Source organism: Argentina silus, assembly GCF_951799395.1.
Source record: "Argentina silus genome assembly, chromosome: 15".
Classification (NCBI taxonomy): Eukaryota; Metazoa; Chordata; class Actinopteri; order Argentiniformes; family Argentinidae; genus Argentina; species Argentina silus.
Genome location: NC_139669.1, coordinates 1,049,957 through 1,069,773, shown reverse-complemented (window position 1 = coordinate 1,069,773; position 19,817 = coordinate 1,049,957). Strand labels below are relative to the sequence as shown.

At 41.8% G+C, this 19,817-nt stretch overlaps 2 protein-coding genes across 2 annotated transcripts; both read left to right on the top strand.

The window, feature by feature from the left end:
* Positions 1-9,101: 9,101 nt before the first annotated feature.
* On the top strand, positions 9,102-11,938 carry cdx4 (caudal type homeobox 4; the record flags this gene model as incomplete). The annotated part of the gene is made up of 3 exons (XM_083686566.1): positions 9,102-9,537; positions 11,428-11,573; positions 11,705-11,938. 3 exons carry the CDS (start codon positions 9,102-9,104, stop codon positions 11,936-11,938), a joined length of 816 nt encoding a protein of 271 aa, XP_083542692.1.
* A 1,784-nt stretch (positions 11,939-13,722) lies between these two features.
* Positions 13,723-19,109, top strand: chic1 (cysteine-rich hydrophobic domain 1; the record flags this gene model as incomplete). The annotated part of the gene is made up of 6 exons (XM_083686536.1): positions 13,723-13,865; positions 14,858-14,912; positions 16,064-16,219; positions 16,616-16,672; positions 17,266-17,325; positions 17,584-19,109. The coding sequence occupies 6 exons, from the start codon at positions 13,723-13,725 to the stop codon at positions 17,632-17,634; spliced, it is 522 nt and encodes a 173-aa protein (XP_083542662.1). The 3' UTR covers positions 17,635-19,109.
* Positions 19,110-19,817: the final 708 nt, after the last annotated feature.

The window sequence follows — 19,817 nt, the reverse complement described above, 5'->3', positions numbered from 1 at the left end:
GAATAGCTTCTGCTTCTTAACCACTAGACAACATGTGCCAGTAATAGTTTATGATGAATCTAGTCTCTTAACCCCTAAATACCAAATGATCTTTAAACTAATGTGGACTGATTGGTTTTTGTGTCCATTGTGGAGGGAAAAGTGTATGCACTGATATTTTCTATCAAATATAGTTTTTTGTACTCAAAGTGTATTTTATTATTAACCAAGCATAAGAAGTAAATAAATGAATAAAGATCTATATATTTATACGTTACTGCTCGTCCAGAGTGATTTCAATAACCACCACACAGCTTTGCTGTCATGAAGACTTGTTCCAATATATATACAGTATATACACACAACTTGCTGACATACTGCAGTTCACTGTGACATGGCCATATTGTCTCATCCTCACATCCATGCAAACAACCAGCATCAACATCACCTGAGCACCTCTACCAAAGGTCCAGAACACATACAACCAAAGTAAAACATGTGTTCAGCAGAACTAGTGTGAAGCTGTGTAACATGGCAATGGGTGAGAAGGCCTCTACAGGCCCGGGTCATCAGTGTGCGCCCCTCCTCCTGCTCCTTGGACACTGAGAGGCACACTTCCTGAGCGGGGCAAGGTGTCGGCAGCCTGTCTGTCACCGGGACAATGCCCCCCCTGAGCGGGAAAGGAAGGGGCTCTTAATCATCCTAGTCATGACCGGAGGACGCCACGCTGGGGGCTTCCTATGGGGCCGCGGTGCCCCGTGTTACTGGCACTGGGTGTGTTCCCACTGGGGACGCACCAGAGGACAGGTTGGGCTCGGCTCTCTGCTTGTCTCCGCTCATCACACAAGGGATTTACTGTGTTTACAGCAAGGTGAGCACCATGTTTAAGAAAAACACTCTATCCTGATACGAGACCAACGGAGTGAGTTATTGAAACCTCAAGGCAGGTCAGCGTAGATGTAAACTGATTCCGGAATATAAAAAGTAAACAAACAAGGGAAGGATGTTAAGGGGGGGGGGGGGGGGGGGGGGGTGGAGGGGGTTAGGGGTGACTGACCATCATTTTGGCACAACAAGCTTGCATATTTACGCACACACACACCTTCTGTGGTAGATTTCCACACAGACACGAGCAGGAAAAGCACGAGAAGCATGAGGACGGTCATTGCACAGACAATGTCTCTCTTGTGAGCAGAAGACATGCTGCGCTGTTTTGAAAAAGGTTCCAATAAGAATTTCTAACTGATTGATGCTACAACTGACTCTGGAAAAACTGTAATAGACTGTAATAATGTGCAGGAAACGAGGTAAAATCAAACAGGATCATATCATGTGCCGTACAGATAGAGGCTGTATTAAGTTAATTCAAAACATATGTTAATCCAGGTTCCTAAACACACATCCATAAACCCAAGATGACACTATAATCCTGCAGGCAGAATTCAATAAAGCATCCCTGCTACAGTAAATGAACGCATGAGCGGAGACATCTTGGAGAAACATGCAATATCCGGAACCAGACGCACTGTCAGTCAAAAGATGACATAAAACAAAAGGTTTAAATTATTAGAATATGTTTTTTTGTTTTTTTTTTAAAGGGTGAGGATGGGAAGAAATCATATTTGAATCACAGAAACAACACAATTCTAGCAGTCAAAGTGCAAGTGAGCTTTACCAAAACCTTTCAAACAGAAAACATGCATAAAAACATAGTTCAATGAAATGTATCATTTTGTCTTTGAATGAGGTTCTTTGTCAAGGTCATGAGTCATAATAGATAGATCTCAGAATGAGTAATGAAAGACCTTAACAGAGAACATAAATCTGTCATCAGAAGTACCCAGAGCAGGACATTGGGAAATAACATTGATGATACATACCGTTCATAATACCTTTACTGTAACATCTACTGTACATACTACCACCGGGTAATGAGCTGCTCCAGATAACACAATGAGGTCTGAAAAAAGGCATTTAAAACAACATCCCCTCTGCATCTAATTAAAGGGCCTCACCTATTGAGGTCTGTTTTTGTTTCTTTCCTTTAACAATTGTATTTATGAAAAATGCCCCGTCCCCCCTCCCACCCTCCCCACTATTCCCACTTCCACAGCCCCTTCCCAAGGCAAACACAGCCCCCCCGCAGCACACCGCTCCATTAATCACTTAAACAGAGGCGACGCATTGAGTGCCGTCTGAAACCGTGCCAAAACACATTCCCCTAATCAGAGGAAAAACAACGCAGCTTGAAATCCTACCATGCACTGATTTGAAGCCATCCGCCACACAATAATGCCTAGTAACAAAAAAAAAAAAAAAAAAACACCACAGGTTCCCCCAAAGTCCACAACACAATGCTATTCCCAGACCCCTGCCCAAATAAGGTGAATTGCGGGTTGCCATGTCTGCACCTCTCACCTAGAGGCAGAACAATAGGGATGCTGTCTCCTCAGACAAGCCAGCTTCACCCTACATTTAATAAGCAAGGGAGTACCACAGACGAAGCCAACAACAAGTGCAGCTGAATAAAGTGACTGACTCCCCCAAAAGACTTTATTGAGAACCCCAGGGGTGCAGGAGGCGGGTGTCTGCGGTGAGAATGAAGGACTGTCTCAAGACTAATGGAGCATCAACAAATATCAGCAGGCTCCTCTACAACCTGGGATCGAAGTTCGGGGGTTAAAGTGAGCAAAAAGTTATTGAATATAATATAGTTGTGATATAATAATCGTTATTTGAAAACAATCATGCTAACAGCTCACATATCTGTACTCAAAAGACCCCAACACTATACAGAAACTGCATGTTATTAAATTAGTAAAGGACTTTCTAGTAGAGTAAAGGTTTTTGAGGCGTAGCAGGAGAAGTTCCAGAAATAAAGAACCTTCCACTTACCGGCAAGTTCAAATACATCTAATACTGTGGCTGCATTGTGTGAAAACACGAACGTCCCCTGTTGCCTGACAGAAGAGAACGGCCTGCAAATCAATACAAGGAAAAACCAGAGCTGGTATTACAGATTCATTCATGAATGATGCATAGCGGCCTTAAGCCCTGCAAGACTGCTGCAACTGTTGGCACTGTAGCGCATTAATGAGAGGAGACCAGATCAGACCGGGCCACATTTTAACACCACAAATCAGAGAAGGGCTTGTGGTAGCAGACGACAGGAAGTCCTGACGTCCCACATTTGGACCTGTCAACAGGCTCCAGGCAAGGCTGAGATTTGTCTGTCTGTCCAGTAGGCCCACAGGCATGGAGGAGCCACAGAAAAGACATCGGGGGTAGTGGTATGGTTGTGTTGTCTTCTAACAGAAGCCTCAGCACCACCAGATCCAGCCTAAAGGGTCCGGGGGAAAAATTAGCACCGCAGCTCACCACAAACATGTGTTTGTGTTCATAAATACCCCCGCCGCTCCTCGGAATTGATTATAGTCAAATGGTCTCTGCATTTTTCCCATGCCCCTCTGATGCCCCTCTGATGCCCCTCCCTCTGCAGCACTGCTAAACAGTAGGAGAACACCGATGAGGTTCTGGTTTCACTGAGGTCCTCATTTGAAAGGTTCAGACGAATATGCAAACACTCAGTGTTGGTTCACACACTTGTTGTGTCACAGAGTCCTCGATCTCTGTGAGGATTTGAATACAGTATCTTTAATCATATGATTTTGTACAACAGCCAAACTTTTCATTAAAAACTTCAGTTTAAACTTCAGTTTAGTCTCTAACATTTAGAAATATGGAAGCTTGTGTTTTAAGTTTGCCCACAGATACACATGTAGGGACCGGCAGGGAGGGAAACACATGCTATGAATAGACTACATTTCTCTTTGAGTTGATTAGTGTTTCCCCCAATGGCATGCCTGTCAGATGCAAATAAAGACGGCAACACAGACATTCCATTGTTCCAGTCATCTTACTCAGAATTCTCCTTAAAATCCTAATTGAACTATATCCATCTCATTTCCCTAATAGAAACCATAATATAATGTGATCTTTGGTTTTTGTGTAAGTGATGCATAAGCATTCCTTGTCACTTCCAGAACATTTTATGCAAAGCAGCTATTTGGCTTCTGTACAATATGGACTGTTTGAGTAAATACAATATTTCTCATACTATGATATTTAGTTTTTCTTGGTGTCTACAATCTGTGAAAAAATTGTTACTCTCAGTTAAACATACACTATGGAAGTTAAGTTGCCAATTGTTCACCTCAAATCTTTGCAAGAGCACACCCAGAAGCACATCTTCCACAGCGTACCTTTAAATAGTGGAAGTGGCGACTATCAGTAACAATAAGCCGGGGGAAGTGCAACTGTTGATTCACACACTAGGAGGGACGTCTTCAACCTCAGGCTTTACAAGCACTATTTCCTGCACAGGTTTCCTCTCTCTGAAAATCCCTTGCTTCTTTTGAGAGACGTCTCCTAAAGCCACACAAAACGTCCACCGTCCCAACGTGTTGTGATAACACAACTGGGAAAGAGAAAAAAAGATTCAACAACCAAGCAAACAGCCCTTCCTGTTATCCCCTGAAAAATAATGATTGAAATACTTGAACCTGACTTGGCCTTCGGGCATCCTGTTTTAAGTTGAGGGTGCATGTGAAGAAGTTCCATCCGAGCCGTAAACGGACCACAAGTGCCTGTCAAGTGTCTCTATCAGACTTGTGGGGCATTCAGAACTCTCTAAAAATACGAACTAAAGGTCATGTTACACCAATTCTCCTGCCATGAAGTCCTGGGGTCCATTTCAACAACATCTCCAGTTATGCAACCACCTAAACCCTTGTGCTTCCTAGACCTTTTCCCATTGCCTGATGGTCTGTCAAGGGTCAATATTGTCTTGGTTTGAGTTATAAAAAGGGGGAAATACACTTTTATGTACACTAATGTGAATTGAACATTTGAGACCACACTGCCATGTGTTAATTGAATTGCCATAGTCATTGGTGTATATTGGATGAATAAAGACAGAGCAACCATGACTCTGCCAACAGGGGTTCACTCTCTCTCCAACAGAGGGCAACCATTGACCGTTTATTGACAGACTATAAATGCATGCATACTTTATGGGCAGTACTACATTTACATTTATGGCACTTAGCAGACGCCTTTATCCAAAGCGACTTACAACAAATAGAGGGAGAACAGTAAGGGCCCTTGGAGAGAGCCCTGGGGGACCCCAGTGGTGAGGGCTCGTGGAGAGGACAGCGATTGGTGAGGGTCAAGGAGGTTGTTCTGAAGGAGGTAGTGAGTCAGTTGGTTAGAGAGAGCACATTCAAGGGTTTTAGATAAGAAGGAGAGAAGGGATACCGGTCTGTAGTTATGGACAGCAGACGGGTCAAGGGTTGGTTTCTTGAGAAGAGGTTTGACTCTGGCTGTCTTGAAGGCCGCTGGGACAGATCCTGTGGATAGAGAAGAATTGATTAAGGTGGTAAGGAACGGAAGGAGGTCTTTGGAGATGGATTGGAGAAAGGGGGAGGGGATAGGATCGAGGGGGCAGGCAAAAGTGTATACCTGGGAGTCCACATCTCAGAAGACCTGACCTGGACTACCCACATCAGTTCTCTGGTGGGTAAGGCAAGGCAGCGCCTGTTCCATCTCAGGCAACTGAGGAAATTCAGAGTCTCCCGGAGGATCCTTCAGTCCTTCTACTCTGGAGCTGTGGAGAGCATCCTGGCTGGCAACATCACTGTCTGGTACGGTAACAGCACGGCCCAGGACAGGCGAGCTCTGCAAAGGGTGGTACGCCTGGCGGAAAAAACCATGGGAGCTCCAACCCCCCCTCTCCATGTTCTGTACACCAGGAGGTGTAGGACCAGAGCCTGCAGGATTATGAAGGATCCTCACCACCCGAAACATGGACTGTTCCAGCCGCTGCGGTCAGGAAAACGCCTCCGCTGTCATGCAGCAAGAACAGAGAGGCTAAGGCTGAGTTTCTTCCCCCACGCCATCAGAATCGTCAACGATGACCCCACCAGTGCCCCCCTCAAGACACTCACACATGCACTGTCATCTTAACACATGCACACACATAGTCATCCATCTGCTATTTATATTGCTTACTCATATGCTTACCGGTTATACTGTTCATATTGTTTATACTGTTTATACTGTCCATACTGTATATTTTTTAGTACTTCTATTTTTATTTTATTGTATTTTAAAACTTATTGTATTGTTGCACTACTCTGTGGCACTGTCACTTTTGCATTTCACTGTATACTTGTATGCACGTGACAAATAAAGAATCTTGAATCTTGAATCTTGAGGTGGTTGCCTGCTTGGATGTGACTAGTTTTAGAATCAGGGGAGAGGGGGGGAAAAGCTGATAAACCAGAGACCGAGTGTAGCGCAGTGGGTTTGGGAGGAGAGGTAGCAGTGTTGGCGAGAAGTAGAGGGAAAGAGCTGCTAATGTCATCAACCTTCTTTTCAAAGTAGGTGACAAAGTCATCGGCAGACAGGGAGGAGGGAGGAGGGGGAGGAGGTGGGTTGAGGAGTGAGGAAAATGTGGAGAACAGTTTCCTTGGGTCAGAGGCAGAGGATTGAATTCTGGAATGGAGTACTAAAACCTATTCAAATTAAGCATTGTTAACAATCATTTGACTGGTTTATAAGAATGGTGACAACATAGTGTTGCTGTTTTTCTGTGCAGATTATTATCTAGCTTACCATCGTGTCATTACACCTTATGGAAGCTTACATTATGAGAAACATTTTAAAGAACACACTTCTTGAGGAATATCAACTTAGGAGTTGGTTCCACTATAGGAGTCACAGGACCTAAAGGCTGCTTGGTAAAGATACCATTTAACTCATTATGTTTACCTCAGCACAGTGTGTTATTACAGTGTATTATTATACATTATGTTGTGATAAACATCTCAAACCTATTGTCATTCAGCTTGCTTTGTAGTACTCACCAATTTCACTTCAGACTACATATATATATACAGCACATGTATGCACGGTATAACAGCTATTGACAAGACTCTATACTAAATACATCATTGTGTTTGTGCACATATTCCAGTGGCAGGTTCCCATACGCTGCTGCAATGTTTCACATTTTTTGGTAGACAGTGCCCTCTAGCGGGGGTTACATGACAGCAGTTGTTAGGGCTGGATTTAACCTACCGGTACTCCAAGACCCTACACCTCTGTAGCCGTCCACAAGGGAGCAGTGGTCATCAGGTAATTAGCTTAGCGCTAGCCTCGTCTCCTCCAGGCTTTGATCCACCAACCGCAGCACAAATAAACCCACCACCACCAGGGGGGGCCCTAGAGGAGAAGGGGAGATGGAGTAGGCAATTTATTGTTTCGTCATCATTCATGACACCTGACGTTGAATGCTTAGGTATAACATCAACTCAAAGCTCTATGTTTATGCTTTTTATAAGTTATTGTATGGTCAGTGAGAAGTAGCCTCGATGCCACATGTCACTTTGCAAAACCAAATTAGCCTAATTTGAGATGTAACGTAACACATATTTTTTAAATACATCAATGAGGTCTGATGACATAATATGAAAGCCTATGCACAATATACACACTGAGACATCTGTATAATATATGACGCCTGTGTTTGAGATAATCAATCCATTTGGACTGCTGGGTAATGGCAAGGTCATAAATGGTATATTGATCACCTATACAACCCACCCAAAACTGGGTTAGGGTATTTTATGTTAGATTTAAAACAAATGTTCACATCACAGTCTTTCACACTGGAGGTCACACATTTGTCCTTATAGGATTATTTGATGCTGCGTTATGCAACTTTATTTTATTGAGAAAAATTCATTAGAATTCAGGTGACAAACACATCATAAACAATAAAGACATAAATAATTCGTTTAATAACCCTGTAGGTAAAAAAGTTATTGTTTGAGTTATGGTTGTTTAAAGTCACCAATGCTTCGATAATTTGTTTTAGCGTAGACTTTTCAATTAATTTGATACATATTAATGATATATGGCCCCTGGTGTAGTGCAGGCCTCAAAGAGCGATACCAACTTGTAAGATCTGGCTAATATACGGTGACACGCACGTCGCGAGAACACATTGCCATGGAGAGGGTGTCTTAGGTAATACTTCAGTCTCCTTTAAACCGGAATTAACTGTGAAGTGCGACCTTGAAGTGTTGAGGTGCGAACTACAAGGAATGTGAAAGTTCGCCTTGCTGCATGAGAAGACTCATCATAGTTTTCACCTCTTTTGCAAGTCAATATCTTTAACAAATACGATCGGGTTCTGAAGGCGTGAAACGTGGCTGGGTACCATGTAAGGCTTGCGTTCCCATATTAACAGGTTTAGGCCCTAATACATTATGAAACCAAAGGAAGGATAGGTGATTGTGACAGCACTTACAGGTTGTAAATGTTTCATGTATGTCTTGTATTATTCTTTGGCACATAACAAATGAGAAGAACATGATTTAAAAGTTTGCATCCACAATAAATCCACTTTTAACTGTCATTAATTATCAGTCATAAAAACGTTTAGGCTATTATAGGATAGTAACATGGCCTACATCCACATGTGGCCAAGGTTGTCAAAGCGAGCACAATAAGGAGTAAGCCTGCAAAGCTTACTCAGCCTAAACCAAAAAAACTTGGAAATAAAACAAATATTGTGTGCAGAATGAAATTACGCATAACCTGTAATGAGATGTAAGCTATACCGAATGTTTTTTATATTCGGTTTTATTTCATAAAGCATATTGTTGAAGCTGGTAACAGGTTAATTGTTGAAGATATTTTGATTAATGGGGCCATGCCAGCAGATTGAAGTGGGGTTTTGTTGAATTGGGGTGACGCGTAATGACATGCGCTGAGGGACAGGGGGCTTGGCAACGTGAGTGACTCGTCATTTGGATGCAAATCGTCAAGGCTTGAAGACTCGTCTGACGTCAGGGAGACCTTAGTATACCTTTGCCACCACTACCTTGTCAACAGAGCCACATCATGTGAGACTGAATCACGTCAGGAACTACCTCGCATTTCATTCTGGGGAACACTATTGGACTACACACGACAGAACCACATAGCGAAAGGATTGTTTTACAGACCCAGTTGCAGTGCAACTATGTCGCCTTAAAAATCACTTTTTTCAAATCATGTATGTGGGATACCTTTTGGATAAAGAAGGCAGCATGTATCACCAAGGACCTGTAAGACGATCAAGCATCAACCTCCCTCCACAGAACTTTGTTTCTACGCCACAATACTCCGATTTTACTGGATATCATCATGTGCCAAACATGGATACGCACGCACAATCTGCGGGAGCTTGGGGAGCTCCTTATGGCGCACAGAGGGAGGACTGGGGCGCATATGGTCTTGGGCCACCTAACACTATTCCTACGCCTATGAACAACTCCTCTCCGGCACAAGTTTCTTACTGTTCTCCCGAGTACAATCCTATGCACGCCCCAGGTTCATCTGTATTACAACCACCACCGGATAATAGTTCTGTTGCTCAACTTTCTCCAGATAGAGAAAGACGCAATTCATACCAATGGATGAGCAAAACTGTACAATCGTCCTCCACCGGTGAGTAGGACACATGTTGTGCCAACACATGCATGCACTGCAAATAATTTGTGCAACCAGGTCATTATCAATTCTTAACTAAAAAGATGTTCGGGGTCTGTTTGGAAGAGGCGCAATTGTTGTTTCTCCTCCATAAAATGTAAAATAGGCTACTGTATGGACATGGCTGATGTTGGCTCAAAAACGAACATAAAATCACTGCCATGGAAACAACAGTTGCTGTTTGGTATTGATACTAAACTATGAAGCAGGAAAAGGCTATTACTTAAAGTGAAATTCGTTAAAAAATAAGCAGTTTTAAGTTATTCTTCTGACATTTTGACTCCTGTCATGGTCTAAAACCATTACTGTTTTGAATTAGTTCACACCAATGTCACACATTGAATGTAAATTACCAACTCAATTATTATCATCTAATATAGGCCTATTGAATGATAGTCAATTGCACCACAAGAAAGAAATAATTGATTGAATTCGTCATTGTCTGAGTTGAGATCGTTTTATTAAACAGTATATATATAAGAAATTAGCATTACAAGTGCCCCTGGCGCCGTTTCTCAACACCTTTATAATTTCCTCCACAAGGCTCTTCAGAAAACAAGCTCGAATGTGAGTGTTTTGAGGCATTTTTTTTATTTATATATATACATTTACTCACATTCGAGCTTGTTTTCTGAAGAGCCTTGTGGAGGAAATTATAAAGGTGTTGAGAAACGGCGCCAGGGGCACTTGTAATGCTAATTTCTTGACTCCCGTAAACTAGATGTGAGGTCTACTTTTTCCTGCTACATTGTCTCAGGTTTTGAGGGTTATCCGTCATATTAAGGCGGCGGCCCCTTTCAACACCTCTTTTTACTTTGATATGCACCAGTCTTCCTTAGCTCCCATTCTTCAAGAGTTATATTGCCGGAAAAGGTGACGTTTTTCACAGCAAATAAATGTCTTTGACTTATATAAAGCGTTAAAACTTATGGACAATAAATGACAACATCTCTTAATTCTTTTATAATGAATCTAGTCAAATAAATAATATCGTTTACTGGATCTTTAACTATTACTGGTCTTGATTTACTTCAAAATAATGATTTTACTGTCTGGCACTACTGGTGAATTGTAAAAGCTCTCTTAGTTTATTTTCCTGAAATATTTCGAAATTGTTGTCGTATTTTTTCTAATGCATCGAATGTGTCATCGAGCAACAGGCTATAAATCTGATGAGGGCCATGTGCAATTTATAGTAGCATGTAACCCTATAACCTTATGTCAAAATGTTTTTATATGATTAGATACAACAAATATTATTTTGTTAAGGGTGTGTGTTGTTTATAATTCAAGGAAAGCAACCTGATCCAAACTAGGCCTGAAGAACATTTCTTAGATCGTATCGCCATTGTGTGTCGTGTGTTGCCTCTTAACACATCAATGGAGTTTAGGTAATATCTCCGAGACTCTTTGTTCTGCAGTTTGTTCAAAAAGTGCCATCAAAAGAAGATCTGAGGCTCAATTTGCATATCTACTAACAAAGCAACACAATCTAGATTTACACGATAAATTGAGCATGCCCCAATACATACACCAATACATAGGCATAGGCCTACTTTTATATATAAATCAAGAGGGTTATAACATATTTTAGCAGATTGTTTCGTGGGCCTGTTGTTGATCACCATTCACTACCCTGGTCCACACTGTTATAACTGACAAGAAATACTTCAATTAAGCCTATGCTTTAAATCTGAATTTCAGGCGATTAAATGGATTGGAATTTAAATGAAATGAATGGAACAGTTAAACAGAACAGAAATTTAATATTTCTATGAAAGTGCGTCGGTACTTTGCATCATATTCGATGTTCATTACAACATTTTTTAACAGTATTCCTATTTTCAGGCAAAACAAGAACGAAGGAAAAATACAGAGTGGTATACACCGATCATCAGCGACTGGAGCTGGAGAAGGAGTTCCACTTCAACCGATATATTACAATCAGAAGAAAGTCAGAACTTGCTGTGAACCTTGGCCTTTCAGAACGACAGGTAGGCATATGTCTAATATACATGTTTGACATATTAGCCTATACGCCTACTTATTATGGCCCATAGGCTTGATAAATTACTTATGAAACGAAATACTCGTTTTTGACGCGTGTTTTATTTTACATCAACAGGTGAAGATCTGGTTTCAAAATCGCCGAGCCAAGGAGAGGAAATTAATTAAAAAGAAAATGGGTCAATCCGATGGCAGCGGAGGATCAGTGCACAGTGACCCAGGCTCAGTGAGTCCTCTACCGGTTCCCGGCTCACTCAGTCCCTCGGATATTCATGGCTCTCTCTACCCACCACAGGGAATGAACACCTTGCCATCTATTAGGAACATACAGCAAGTTACAGTCAATCTGTAAATTCGTTTTTTGGACTATCCAACATAACTGAGCACTCCAACACGCTGAAAGGACAGTTCCGCAAGATTTGGGTCCAATGGATTATTCAGACGTCCTGAAGCACACGTTCTGGATTACTAGAATGATGTCAAGAAACAAGTTGATTTATAATTGCAACGAATTGCTGGAGGCTCTTGAAATATTGTTTTTTTTATAGAATAGTTCTTATAGTAAAAAAAAAAAAGAAAAAAAAAGAAAAGAAAACCTACAAAAATCAACGTATGGTTCAGAAATGGAATGCTTAAATTGTTTGTTTGTGTCCAAGTTATTAAGATATAAATATCATTTTCTGTATGTGATTATTTCTAAGTGTTTGTAAATAAAATGAGAATTCAGGAACATTTTATTAGAAGTTTTAAGTGGACAGGAAATGGGCCTTATTAACTTGAATCTTAAAAGACGACCTGCTTTGGAAAAAAAGCAGGGCCTGCCAAAATCATTCTATTTTTCCCCATCCAATTTAAGCACACTTCCTTTACTAATTTCAACAAAACAGGGACAAGTGAACCAGGTTTTAGAATGATACGGGTAGAACGTATGTTTGATGCCAACGTTCAACATTTAAATAAAATGTGTTTTTTGCAATTAACATTTTCCACGTGTTCTACTTATTCCCTATTATAGGAACTCTGGCAAAATCTATTTTATTACACAATGTCACTCATTTCAAACACTTCTTTGGTCATTGTTGGTGTGATTTCTAAATCATGATGCAATAGGGCTACATCGAGATCTGTCACTAAGCGCTTGCAATTGTATTGGATTAGCAACAATAGTTCACCGACCTTCTACGATTTATATTTATTTTTCAGCTAGATTTATTTAAGACTTTACTAGAATACATTTTCATTAAGCTACAGTAATGTTAAAACTTTACAACTAGTCCAACGTGATACCCCAGAACTGAAAGCATATGTGAATGTTTTACAACTGTTCAACCGACCAGGAATTGTTTTGTATTTTAAGATTCCAGTGCAATCAAAAAGGTTCCAGGCCCAGCCTGCTAGGTCTACTGAGAGATACCCAGAGTCATAGCGGTGAAATTTGATTCATTTTAACACATAGGCCTTCTTTTTCATATAATGATCTTACATTCATTCATAAAGAGCAAACAATCAACCTTTAAAATGGGCAGTTTATGCATGAACCTGCAAAAAGTGAAACCAACACTATTACTGGAGGGCTTATAACTTACAACCCTGTGCGCTACTTCAAGGGTAAAGGCCTTTTGCAAGATGTGGCTGCTCTGCACAACCCATGACAGTAAGCCAAAAGGTGAATTTACTTGTCTACTGACCATGTTCCCAAGTTCCTCTAAACGTAGGCCTATTAGGAAGAGGGGGGGCACTTATTTGATTTCAATGGGATGGATACTGGATACACTGATAATATTGTTCTTTTCAATGATAAGAGTCCATGCCCAATGGCCATTCGGCTACTATTGACCACTTACTCATTGCATTTGGTTGAATGAAGTGTGATAAATAAAGTAATAAATAAAAACATTCTCACTTCACACATGCAGGGACAAATACAAAAGACAGTCAAGTCAGTGAAATGCATTATTCTAATAAATGTTATTAGTTTTATTACGCCTCATTATTGCATTGCAGGGTCTTCTTCGCTGTGGTGATTTCCAAACTTACCGCTCCATGTGGAATGAAACGGCGGCGGACGATCACAGCACAGCCGCGCTCTGCGCATGTCCGCACAGCCTGACGTCACCCTGGCAGGGCGGAGACGTCATGAGCGTCTTACTACCCAACATGGCGGACTTTGACACCATCTATGAGTTAGACGAGGAAGATGAGCGTGTAGTGAGTGAAGAACACCTTGCCAGATATTGCCCTGACCCTGTGATTATGCGAGGGGCCGGGCACATCACCGTGTAAGCAATTCAATGCTATTGTCAGCGTTGTTGTCATAATCCGCTATGTTGTCCTGCCCCATTAGCTTGCTAGCTAGCTCGCTCGCTAACCACAACAATGATTGTTGCTGTAATACAGCTGCCTACTCCTACTACCTACTCGGCCGTGGTCATGGTACAGCTACCTACTCCTACTGCCTACTACTACTACCTACTCGGCCGTGGTCATGGTACAGCTACCTACTCGGCCGTGGTTATGGTACAGCTACCTACTCGGCCGTGGTCATGGTACAGCTACCTACTCGGCCGTGGTCATGGTACAGCTACCTACTCGGCCGTGGTCATGGTACAGCTACCTACTCGGCCGTGGTCATGGTACAGCTACCTACTCGGCCGTGGTCATGGTATATATGCCCGTCAGGTCCTGTCCGTTGATCGTGTCGGTAGGACGACGTCTGTCAGAGTCAGGCCAGGGGTCGTTATTGGTGTCCATGTTCTACTGTAGCTACAATACTCAACAAGCTACTTTGTTGTCTTGCGAATTCGCTTGGCACGCTAGACAATCAGGTTGTATCTACTACCAACTAAAATGTTGCTGTTGAAGTTTCTAAGCAGCCTGGCATTAGAGAGGTGTAATTAAATGTGATTTATTTTCACCAAGCTGCTGGCAGGTGTCATGAATCAAACGTGATGATGTTATTCGGACCCCGCTGCTGAGTGTTGCTGCCGCTGCAGACCCGTCATTCTGTTTCCATGTTCAGTCACAGTCTGCTGCTGCGCTGCTCCACCACCCTGTCATATACATGTTTTTATTGTCAATTAAATTGTAAAACACAACTGGCATTATAGATTTGGAGTGCGATTCTATCCCAAAGCATAGCCTTTCCATATTTTCTTTGAATATATAATAATAATATATCTAGCCTACAGTCAATTTATGTATTTTACAGACAGTCAATAACCAGGCATTCAATGAAAGTCTGTCAAACTTCTTTTCAATGTATTTTTGACAGGTTTGGATTGAGCAACAAATTTGATGCAGAGTTTCCCTCTGTCCTCACAGGAAAGGTACAGTAGCCTAATCAATATCTTTTCATGCACTTCACCCGAAGCAATGTCTTGTGCAACCCAAGGTTTCCATTTGATTTCAACCGGGATGTGAATTAAGCAATTAAGGCCATTATGGTGGCTCTATTGTTCTATTTGGCCTTTGACAAACCACGCATCCCCTGAATTGCCTCTTTCAAGTCTCTTGAGTGGTTTTGATCTGATGGTGATGCATTCGAACTAACACACCACGTTGCATCCAAAGATGTCTGAATGTGTTGAAGTGGAGCTCTGTCAATGAGTAAGCCGTCTATGGAGCCCAGTTGGTCGGGACCCCAGTGTTTGGGAGGACACAGCTCCAGGTGATAAAATAATGAAATAAAGACTGTGCCCATGCACAAGAAAGGGAAGCTTCCTGGGTCGGACGCTGAAACACAAAAAGGCTGTCGGGGTAAGAGCAGGCCGAGGGAAGTGCGGGGCAATAAAAAGAACCTCCAGTATTGTGACCCAGGGTGACATGTGATGGATGAGGTCACGATTATGATGATTGAAGGGTGCAGATCAGGCCCTGCTGGGCTTTATTCTAAGGTCTTTCGCTGTTTGCAAAGAGACCTTTGCATCCTGTCATAAAAGATTACGACCCCAGTTTTATGGCGTACAGACCCAGAGAGGAATGAGCATCCATTCATGTTGTTTGGACGGCTCGGCCACAGGCACTGGGCTTATCTCTTCTGTTAGTCCCTCCTTGCCCTCAATAGACTAGATCTTGGTTAGCAAGTTACAGGCCTTTTAAATCAGAGATTTTAATCTGATCTCTGGAAAACATCTGCAAATATCTACCTGTTGTTTTTTTTTTAAGGCCCTTTGATCCTACAGCACAGGTTTCTTTGGTGCAATTAGTGGATTTATTTTTATTTTTTAAAGTCACCCTGAAGCAAAGAAATGTCCATCTTTAGCTGCCTTTCTCTTCTCCATCTCAGATGTTTTTGCTTCGTGCATTAGATGAGAAGCTATGTTCAGCTCGATTCTACACTCTAGAATAAATAGGAGTGATATGATTGGTGTTAGATTGAGAATTACTGATACCAACAGGGACATAAAACCAGCAGAGACAAATCCATTGTTCGTTGTATCTGTCTAACCTAAATGTCCCTCACCCCACTCTTCTCCAGGTGGCTCCAGAGGAGTTTAAGACGAGCATCAGCCGAGTGAACGCCTGCCTGAAGAAGAACCTGCCTGTCAATGTGAAGTGGCTGCTCTGCGGCTGCCTCTGCTGCTGCTGTACGGTCGGCTGCAGTCTGTGGCCTGTGATCTGCCTCAACAAGAGAGTGAGTCTCAGCCCTGACATGCACCGTCTCACTCTCTCTAAATCAGCATGTCCTCTCATTACTTAGAGGCTACTTTAGCTAACCAGCCATATTGGCCCAATCACAGAAGGCAATAACAAACCTGTGTGCAATTAGTGGCTGTGTGTAAAAATGATACATTGCACCACTGAAGACCTGTCCTGCTGAAGGGTGTGTCATTTAGAGGTGGCGGTGATTCAGCAAAGTGAAAATTACAAGCTGGTAAAAGAAGGAGTCCAGTCCATAAATGCTTTTTTGTCATAATACTGTGGTTGTTTTACTATCATGTGTGAAGTCAAGTAAATCATTATAAACCCCGCCTGTACACCTTTAAATCATTATAAACCCCGCCTGTACACCTTTGCTACTTTCTAACAGACCAGAAGATCTATTCAGAAATTGTTAGAGTGGGAAAACCACAGATTATATCACAAGGTAAGACAAATTTCATATAAGCACCTGACCTGTCTGGGAGTTTACCTGTGTCAGTGATCAATGCTGCGGGAGTGATCATGTGATTGATAATGATCATTAACAGATTATGTAAACTTTACCCCAGACAGAACCCATTTCCCCTAAAGCTATTTTCGTCTGATCTAGTGTGTGCAGAGGCTAAGCAGACCATAAGGTCAGCAGTAAAAGTCATGTCAATTTTGTTTTGTTTTGTCTCGGAGCAATGGCTGGTGGCTAGTAGCTGTGCAGAAGCATAAAGGAAGCTCTTCAGGGTGTCTGGCCACTACCTGACCTCAGCCAGACACTTTAAAGCATTTCCCGAATTCACCTCACACACTAGGGGAGATCTCAAACAGATTTGCGTGTGTGTGTGTGTGTGTGTGTGTGTGTGTGTGTGTGTGTGTGTGTGTGTGTGTGTGTGTGTGTGTGTGTGTGTGTGTGTGTGTGTGTGTGTGTGTGTGTGTGTGTGTGTGTGTGTGTGTGTGTGTGTGTGTGTGTGTGTGTGTGTGTGTGTGTGTGTGTGTGTGTGTGTGTGTGTGAAACGTCTGTCCTCATTTGTGTCCTCTCTTCATTAGCTGGGGTTGCACTGGAAGCTCAGTAAAAGGAAATGTGAAAGCAGCAATATGATGGAATATGTAAGTAAATAATAAGTAAAAAGCATAAATATAAACAAATGCATATCACCATTCATAGAAAATAAGATCTTTGCACAAAGTAAACATGTACAACATTTCATAGCAATTGTTTGAGTGTAACTGTGGCCCATGTTTGTAGCAGGAGGATGCTTCTGTAATGCTTCAGTATTATCAAGTCAGCTGTGAAAACTGCAATGATGCCAAATTCATGGTCTTTAACGAGTTGTGTGAAATAAAAAAATATGTTCTCTTCCACAGGTAATTCTTATAGAATTCTTACCCAAATATCCCATCTTCCGACCGGACTGAGGAGGCTGCTGGGAGACCTGGTGTGAGACCTGGTGTGAGACCTGGTGTGAGACCTGGTGTGTGGCCCGTGGCTCCTCTCCTTAGTGCCTTGTGTATAGGTTGGAATAAGGGTCTGCACCGGTGTCTCCTGATGACCTCACACATCTCCCAGTACCTTGTACATTAGAATTTGCAACACTGTCACTTTGCTTTAGAGCAGATTTTGCACATTTCCTGACAAAGTAGAAAGCTCCCTTACACTCTAACATCTGTTTATGTTACGTTTGACAAACAAGTGATTCAAAACAACGATGCTGTTGGAAAGTGGATTTACCCCAAAGAGCCATCGACCTATCACGTCTCTTATATCATTATTGCTTTGCAAAGAATTGGCCACCTTCTAGAGCATCCCTTGCCTTATATACAATTATAAACACATTTATGCACAGAAAGCAGGAGGAGAAATGCATTGGGTCGTCCAGCAAGTTCAAATGCTGGTTATTGTTTTCCCTCTCCTCAAATCAGTGATTCTGTCTTTGCAACAAAACATGTTGATGGGATCGCCTAACTCTGCCTAACATCCAGTATGTAAGTCAGCACCAGGTTTTTTTTCTTCATTTTTGGAAATGACCCCTCTGTACAAGGGAACTTTAGAAAAACACTAACCTGTATATACCATGTTAGAATAAGCTGTACAGTGGTATGCCATTGTTTACATTATGTTATTTAGCTCTTTCATTTGTTTTCGCCAAGATATTGCTGTACCATAGTTTTGTTTATGAAAGATGTCTGTACCTTTCCAGTTTATATGGATCTGTTTACTTAGTAAGCCATATAGTTATTTTTACAATATATGTGATGCCAGAGTTAGGACTGATAATTGCACTAGAGCTCGTATGTGTCAGGATTTCAGAGGGTCGTGTAACTGGGGTTCTGCATATCGTTTCAGTGACACTAGTGGTGCATGTTATTTGTGGTTTTGCCAACGAAGGAGGAAAAGTTTAAGAAGTGTCATCTATTTCAATGTGAGATGGCGACATCTCTTCATGATGTTGCTGTTGGAAACAGAGATTCAGACCATGCACTTCCATGTCCCATTTCTTTTGTCAGTCATTTTATTGCAGCTTGGTCTTAGTGTCCATTTTATAGTTTTGTATTTTCCTATGCTGTGTTTTGTTGTTGTTGTGTTAAAATGCACACGCAGCCGACCGTACGTTACATGTTGACATAAATGTCTCCTTTGTTACACTTATTATGTTTGGCATTAGTTGAATTTTCCTCACTAATTTCCTCCTAGTGGAGAGTTTGCTGCAGTAGAACCTAGAGGAACCAGAGAGGTCCTGTGCTTCTGAAGATTGACATCTGCTCACTTGTATTGAACCAGGAGTCAAGACCCTCTTCCCAGTATTGGCCCTGTTGCACAGTTCTTGTAAATGTTTGTCATGATGACTAAATCCCAAATGGAAATCTGAAATAAACTGTTGGTTTTGAATTTTCCCCCACAGTTGTCATTTGTCTCTCTGTCCAACTAAAAAGCATACAACTACAAATAGACATCGACATTAGCTAATTGTCACAGTTTTCACAATTGTGTTACACAGTACAGGCTTATGGTAAATCACTAAGCATAATCTATACTGTTAGTAAAACATATCATCTTAATTGACTGGTAATGTACTTTGCTCCAGAGAGCCCTACTGTTTCACTGCTGAAGCCTGGCTGTTTGTCATGTTTAACAAGGTGTTGAATCGTTAAATTAACAAGACGACCTGGCTTGACACATTTGTAGAAGTCAGGATTGCTATTACCATACGTCGCTGCTGGAGCTGAGGGGACGGAGCTTTGGCCAGGGCTGAGATGAAACTAATAGGTTACTATATCACAACCCCCTACGATACGCTGCGGTGGAGGGCTTCATTGTAATGAGCAGAGGGTTGTTTTATTGACCCCTTTGTTCTTTTGCTTTATTGCTCACATTGTGCTGTTGGAGCTGAGGTGCAGAATGAAGGTCTACAGGACCAAGGGAGGTTCACTGTACTTCCCTAAACAACATCAACCCCCACCACTAGTGTAAGGGTATAGCACCATGCTTGGTAGTGGGGAAGTTGTAGCACATTGGACAAAAACCTAATATCTCCTGCTAATATCTCCTGCTAATATCCAAGGAGTGGTGGTATACAGGTGGTTTAGAAGGTTAGGAGTTT